At 43.2% G+C, this 8,141-nt stretch overlaps 1 protein-coding gene across 1 annotated transcript in view; it reads right to left on the reverse strand.

Annotated features, from left to right (window-relative positions):
- rsbn1 (round spermatid basic protein 1) overlaps positions 1–5,588 on the reverse strand; it is a 48,330-nt gene extending 42,742 nt beyond the window's left edge. The window contains exon 1 of the mRNA XM_003220582.4: positions 4,958–5,588. Coding sequence (XP_003220630.1) covers positions 4,958–5,402 — 445 coding nt within the window. The 5' untranslated portion in view covers positions 5,403–5,588. The remainder of the gene's footprint in view (positions 1–4,957) is intronic.
- Between the last annotated feature and the right edge of the window lie 2,553 nt (positions 5,589–8,141).

Here is an 8,141-nt window from a genome sequence, read left to right on the forward strand (position 1 = left end):
CTGTCGGGGGTGCTTTGAATGCGATTTCCTGCTTCTTGGCAGGGGGTTGGACTGGATGGCCCATGAGGTCTCTTCCAACTCTACTATTCTCCAATAAGAATGCCATTCTATGATTCTATGATTCCTAGGGACAAATTTATTTCACTTCCTGTTGTCTCATTCCAGTTTGTAGCTGAGTCCTCTGTAAGTCGGATGTTTATAACTCAGGGACTGCGTGTATATATAAACTTAACAATCCCTGCTGAAATACTGCTGAATCCCTGCTGAAATACTGTAACACTCCATTCTACTACAACTCCTTTGAACTCTTTGAACAACAATTCCATGCTGATTCTATCACACTTTTTCATTCAGTATTTCCATTCATATCCTTCCTTAAAATCTAACTAAATTAGGCCATTATTGACATTGCCATTATCCTGCACGAAAATATACTTTGGTTTTTGAGACCATGGGGAACTCTATTAGTGAGACTAGGAACACCTACCCTAAGTCCCTTACCTATTGTTTCCTGACATTCAACTTTGCCATTCATATCTCCCACTGTCAAATGTACTTCTGATATAATCCAATGCTGACCAAACATTCCAGACTGGTAGCACTTTTAAAAGCAATGTGTACATGAAGTTTATCTGTGAATGTTCATATCTGTGAATGTTCATAATGAGAAGTCTGGATTTCTTGCCACATAAAGGTATACCTCAGTTAATGAAAGGTATTTCTTTAGCATAAAATTTGGCAGCAGAAGCGGGAATAAATGAGAGCACTTCAACACATTTGTGCAAAATTATTAAAAATTAACAATGCACAGATGTGAAAGGAAACAACCAGGCTTCCTTTCAAAATGCATCTGGGGATTATTTTTTATCATGAGCCTCCTGTGTCTTATGATTCTGCTGGCCAAGCTTACCTATTATGCCCTTTTAACATGCTGTGGGAGCTGGTGAGGTAGACCTATTTGCTCTCCCCCATTTCTTTCTGTTTTGTTGTTCATGCACATTAGAGTAAGGGATTCTGGAGCTAGCTACTGTTTACTTTCCCTGTTGTAAACAAGTACACACAGCTACAGGATGATCAGCTAGAGCAGAAGCCCATTTGTTCCCTACACAAACTTTATTGCTACCTAGCACTGAAAGTCTGTTTACCCAGCTGTCCTCCCATTGCTGATCCTGGAAGAAAGCTTTCACCTAAAAAGATAAGGGAAGGTGGGGGCTGTGCAGCCACGAAAAAAACATTGTAAAAAGGAGCTTCTCTGTCAAAGGCTTTTAAAAGCTGGGACACATCTGTATTACATACTGGCCCTTAACTATTGCGAACTGGGTAATGAGGCCCTGCTGTAACTGTTACCTCTGACCAACAAAACATGTGCTTTAAAAGTTTTGGGCAGATAAATACAAAAGGATGATTAATGTTCAAAATTGTGGAGAAAATCAGAAGATAAAGATTGAACATTTATGTAATGTTACATTTTAATAAAAACAGAATTACAATATAATACTGTGCCTTTTTGCACTGAAGAGGGTTCCTTTTAGACAGTAATTTCCCTGGTAAAAGAAATAGTCTATATACATAGAACGTGACTATTATAAAACTGGAGGAATTCCAGTTTTTTATTAGTAAATAATTCTAAATGCTAAACGAAGACGGAAAAGTCTTGTTAGGTAGTAAAGCATATTTTCTGTGCATTTTGTTGACATAAGAAAAAGCAACCAGTAGTTCTAAATCAAACACAAACACAACTACCTAAACTCTTACTTATAAGCTAGAAATGGAATTTCAGTAGTGATATTATTCCATATTGATCTGTATTTCTACATGCATCATAAAATACTATTATTCTAGTATTAAGACTATCAAGATGATATAGTATTAAGTCAAGATCCTAAAAGAGAAGTGGATTAACTTTTGAAATATGGAACCAAATACACTGAAATACAATCAACTATGGAAAAGTAAATCTAACACCATTGTTCAGGGAATACATTTCTGAACAATATTTTTCACAACTTTAAAGAAATGTCTTATAAGATTATCCACATCATAATATACCACACATTAACACTGATCCAAAATGCAGCATTTTCTAACTTATCAATATACATAACAGCTGCATTTCTCAGATGTAAACAGGTTAAGATTCCTAAAGAAATCCAGTAAGCCAGAAATTCCCAAACTCTAGTCTTCCAGGTGTTTTAGACTTCAGCTCCCAGAAACTTCAGCTGCCTTGGCCAATGATCAGAGATTCTGGAAGCTGAAGTACAAAACGGCCAGAAAATGACTGAGTGGGAAACAAATACAACTTCCAATTCCACATTATTATGCTTTTTGAGGAAAATGCTGCCTGGATAGCGCAATCCTATCACTCTTTGTGGAAATCAAGGTCAACAAGTAGGAAGACATCACTACTGTGAATTCCATTTCACCTTTTATCCCAAGATGAAAGAGATATTTCAACACGCCATCATCATTTAGAGATGCAGAAAGGCAAGAGCTTACAGTTTGAAAAGCTGGCTATTAACTAAAAACAATAAGCAGAAAAAGTTGATCATTATAGCCATCTTCTAATAGATCTATTATCGAGCAAGTAGAATTACTGTAGTTTGACGCCACTTTAACTGCTATGGCTCAATGCTGTGAAAAACTGGGAGTTGTAATTTGGTGAAGCACCCAACACTCTTTGGCAGAGAAGGCTAAAGATTTTGTAAAACTACAACTCCCATGATTCCACAGCACTGAACCATGACAGTTAAACTGTGTAGAAGATGCACTCAAGGTCACCAAGGAAAGCAACAGGTGCAACGCACTCCAGATTGGGATTTGACCAAATTTACACAGGAAAGTTCTCCAAATGCTTAAATGAGATTTTCCTGCTTCTTGACAAGGGATTGGACTGGATGATCCATGAGGTCTCTTCCAACTCTATGAATCAACTCTATGTGCCCTAATCTTGACCAGGGACTCTTCAGCACTGAGCACTGTAGAATGAATGCAGTCTGACACCACTTTTGCTGTCACAGCTCAAGGCTAAGGAATCTGGGGAGTTGGACAATGATGACAGTAATGATTATTACAGTATTCTATTTGGTTATTTGTATTCTGCTTTCATCTCTTAAAGAGGCTCAAGGTGGCTTTACAAGGGCCTTTAGACTTCCATGTCAAAGAATGCTGGTGCCTCACCAAACTATACCTTCCCAGGATTCCACAGCATTGAGCCATGGCAGTTGGAAGTGGTATCAAAGAGCCATTGGTTTGAAAGAGAGAGGGATGTGTGTGTGTGCTCTGGATATAGTTCCAGCTGAGCAGCAGTTTACTTATTTCCATTTATTTTTGCAGTCTTCTTCTTCTGGCAGTTCAAGTGGCATAAAACTGAGTGAATTCTACAGTGTAGCTGTAGAATTCCAAAAATTGTGACAGACCAGAGGAGTCTGGCCCACCCGACATGCTCTACGGCAGGGGTCCCCAAACTAAGGCCCGGGGGCCGGATGCGGCCCTCCAAGGTCATTTACCTGGCCCCCGCCCTCATTTATAATATAATATTTTTATATCAGTTTTAATAATATAATATATTATATATACATATGATATTGATAATATTATCACGTTATACAATGTAATACTAATAATAATACCATATAATAATATTAATTACATGTTATATATTACATATAATTTTACAGTATAGTGGTATAGTTCAATATAGTAATATATAATGCTAATATTGTGCTATGCTAATAATATAATATATTGTATGTACATACAGCTGCTCTGAGTTCCCTTCGGGGTGAGAAGGGTGGGATATAAATGTAGTAAATAAATGTAGTAAATGAATAAATAAATAATTTTAGACTTAGGCTCACCCACTTGACTTGAAGGCACACAACAACAACAACAACAACAATCCTAATTAACTTGACTATCTCATTTGCCTGATAGGTTTATGTTGGTTAAAACTGTTTTCATTTTAAAATATTTTATTGTTCTTTCATTGTTGTTGTTTTGCACTACAAATAAGACATGTGCAGTGTGCATAGGGATTTGTTCGTATTTCTTTTTCAAATGATAATTCAGCCCCTCAACAGTCTGAAGGATTGTGGACCGGCCCCCTGCATAAAAAGTTTGAGGACCCCTGCTCTATGGAGATTGTGTATGGGAGTGTCAGATTTGCAATGAAACAGTCTGGTCAGTTGCCTCCTTTTCTCAAGGGATGAGGAAGGAGCACATTTTGAAATCATGTTCTTACCGAAAGGCGTTTTGGCATTTTTGAAGTTTGGTGCATTGGCAGATTTGCAAGGAAGCAGTCTGGCCTAACAGGTGAATTGAGAAATTGTGATGTATGCGTGAGAATGAATGCAGTACATGTTATGTGAATGCTGAGTAAAAATGTAATTCCCCTTTGTTTGTTTGCCAATGTAACTGTCGTAGGCTGTTTATGGAATCCAATGTATTTACATACAATCTGTATGTTTAACTGTTGTTCACACTGAAAATTACGATAAAATACCTTTGTTTAAAAAGCATTCATGACAAAATGACAGCGCAAAGGGGTTAAACACTTGTGCTGGCAGGACTGCTGACCAGAACGTCGGCAGTTCGAATCCAGGGAGCGAGGTGAGCTCCTTCCTGTCAGCTCCAGCTTCCCATGCGGGAACATAAAAGAAGCCTCCCACAAGGATGGTAAAACATCAAACATCTGGGCATCCCCTGGGCAACGTCCTTGCAAACGGCCAATTCTCCCACACCAGAAGCGACTTGAAGTTTCAAGTCGCTCCTGACAGGGGGAAAAAGTGTAGCTCAGGTATGGGCAAGCTTCGTCCCTCCCTCCCTCCAGGTGTTTTGGACTTCAACTCCCACAATTCCTAACAGGCTGTAGAAGTCTTGCCCATGCCAGGTGTAGCGTAGCTGCCCTCTTGGGTTCTGGGAAGCCGCCTGGCAAGGAGGGCCGGCCCGAGAAGCTCACCTCTCTTGCCGGGCCTCCCTTCGCCGACGCTCCCCCGCCTCCCCTTGTGCGCCTTCTCCGCTGAGGAGGCGCCGCTGCCACTGCCGCGGTCCGGGGGGCGGTGCCGGTGCCGGTGGTGGTGCCTTCGCTCGCAGCGCGGTGCCTGAGGCGGTGGCTGAGGAGGCAGCGGCGGCGGTGGCGAGAGGCTGAGGGAGGCGAAGGTGAAGAGGCCCGCTGTCGTCGTCGTCACGGCGGGGAGCGGCTCCGCCTGAGCGGGCCCCAACACCATGGTGGTGGTGGTGGTAGTATTGGCCTGCTGGCCCGTCTTGGCCCTCTTGCAGCCTTCGAGCTCCCCCGGCGGGGGCTTCCGCTTTCTCCCTCCGCCCCTCGGCCGGCCGGGTCGCTCTCCCAGCGGCAGCGAAGGCGTCTCCGCCGCGCCTCGGGACACGGCGCGCACCGCAGCCATTTCGCCGTCTCCCTCACACACATTTAAATGGCCCGAGCGCCAGGACGGACTGCGCAAGCGCTGGCGAGGGCCCTCTGGGAAATGTAGTCCGAGAAGCGAACGCCGGGCGCATGCTCGGCCGCGCGCGGATGGCTGGGACGAGAGGTTTTCCTCGGAGTTCTCTCTGGGTAGTCCCAGCCAAAGAGGAGCGTGCGAGGAGGCACGCAGCGCGAGCTCCAGTCACATGGGGCAGCCGCGCGCTGGTCGGGGAAAGGGGCGGGGGAGGGTTGAGGAGCGCACGCGCCTGCGTAGGCGGGGAGAAGAAGCAACTGCGCCTGCGCGCTTTGGTCCCCCTGTGGAATCTATTTTAACTGCCAAGGTTAAAGAGTGGAAAGCAAGCATAGTCTATGAAGAGTTCCGTACGCGCATGCACAGAAGGGATTTTTGTCTCGAAGTAAACAGCCTTTCCCTGCTCGTCAATAATAAGAGGTAGCGTTTCCATTTGAGCAAGAGATTATTTGTTATTCCTTGTTTTGACAGTTTTCCTTCTTTCCTGTACCAAGTTGTGAATCAATTATCCGAAATCTTTGGGAGCAGAGGTGCACCGGCTGTTAGGAATTGTGGGAGTTGTAGTCCAAAACACCTGGAGGGCCGAAGTTTGCCCATGCCTGAGATTCTACACTGTAGAATTCATAAAATCATAGGAGACCTCATGGGCCATCCAGTCCAACTCCCTGCCAAGAAGCAGGAAAATCACATTCAAAGCACCCCCGACAGATGGCCATCCAGCCTCTGCTTAAAAGCCTCCAAAGATGGAGCCTATACCACACTGGATCAGAGAGTTCCACTGCTGAACAGCTCTCACACTAAGGAAGTTCATCCTAATGTTCAGGTGGAATCTCCTTTCTTGTAGTTTGAAGCCATTGCTCCGAGTCCTAGTCTCCAGGGCAGCAGAAAACAAGCCTGCTCCTTCTCCCTTATGAGGACCTTTCACATTTGGAAACATAGCTATCCTGTCTGCTCTCAACCTTCTCTTCTGCAGGCTAAACATTCCCAGCTTCTTAAGACGCTCCTCACAGGGCATGGTCTCCAGACCTTTGATCATGTTATTTGCCATTCTCTGGACACATTCCAGCTTGTCAATATCTCCAGATTTGGACACAGTTCCAGGTGAGGTCTAACCAAAGCAGAATAGAGAGGCACCATGACTTCCCTCTCTCTAGACACTATATACTCCTTTTGATGCAGTGCAAAATCCCATTGGCTTTTTTAGCTGCTGCATCACACTGTTGGCTCATGTTTAACTTGTTGTCCATGAATATTCCGAGATCTTTCTCACATGGAAAGGTTCAATATCTTTCTTGAAGCTCAGATGTCGGTGATGGCTGGGAGGGCCTTTGCACAGTTAAAGTTTGTGCGACAACTGCAATCGTACCTTGAGAAGCCTGACTTGGCCACAGTGGTCCATGCCTTAGTTACCTCCAGACTGGATTACTGCAATGCACTTTATGTGGGGCTGCCTTTGAAGACAGCCTAGAAACTCCAATTAGTACAAAGGTTGGTGGCCAGGTTGTTAACTGGAGCGAATTATAGGGAGCGGACAACCCCAGTATTAAAACAGCTCCACTGGCTGCCAGTAAGTTTCTGGTCCTAATTCAATGTGCTGGCTATTACCTTTAAAGTCCTAAACAGTTCGGGTCCTCTCTACTTTTGCAATCACATTTTTGACTATAAGCCTGCATGAACTTTAAAATCTGCTGGAGAGGCTCTTCTCTTGCTCCTGTCGCCATCACAAACATGGTTGGTGGGTACCAGGGAGAGGGCCTTCTCGGTGGTGGCTCCCCGGCTCTCTCCAGAGAGAAATTAGACTAGCCTTGGCCACCTTCCGGTAAGACGTGAACACTTGGTTATTCCAATGTGTTTGATCAATCAAGTACAACTTGACTTAGTCCTTCTATCTCTAATACCCAGCCTCACCCCTTTACCAGTAGCCTTGCAAAATATTGCACATGCCCTATTATTGCCCTGCCTCCAGCTCTGAACATGCCCATTGCACTCGGCTATTGGTTATTGGTTGTTTCTGAGTTAGGTTTTATGATGTCTTATATGTTTGTATGTGTTTATTCATTGTAACAAATATATTTTATGTTGATATATTTTATTGCTGTATTACTGGGCTTGGTCCCCATGTAAGCTGCTCCGAGTCCCCTTGGGGAGATGGGGCGGGATATAAGAATAAAGTGATGATGATGATGATTTCTCACATGGACTGTTGTCAAATCAGGCATTATCCATTCTGTATCTTTGCATTTCATTTTTTTTTCTGTCTAATTGGAGTATCTTACATTTATCCTTGTTGAAATTCATTTTCTTAGTTTTGGCTCAGCTCTCTAATCTGTTTAGGTCATTTTGAATTCTGATCTTATCTTCTGGAGTATTAGCTATCCCTCCTAATTTGGTGTCATCTGCAAACCTGATAAGTATGCACTCTAAACCTTCATCTAAGTCATTAACAAAGATGTTGAACAGTACTGGACCCAGGATGGAACCATGCGGCATTCCATTAGTCACTTCTTTCCAGGATGAAGTTGAACCATTGGTGAACACTCAATAGAGCAAGTGTTTATTCTACACTAAGCATTTAAAATTTTAAATAGATTTTAAATTGTATAGTCTTGTAATGTTGTGAGCTGCTTTGTATCTCGATCAAGAGGCAAAAAGGAGATATAAATAGAGGAGGAGGAGGAAGGTCAATCATTT

This window comes from Anolis carolinensis, chromosome 4 (assembly GCF_035594765.1).
Source record: "Anolis carolinensis isolate JA03-04 chromosome 4, rAnoCar3.1.pri, whole genome shotgun sequence".
Lineage (NCBI taxonomy): Eukaryota > Metazoa > Chordata > Lepidosauria > Squamata > Dactyloidae > Anolis > Anolis carolinensis.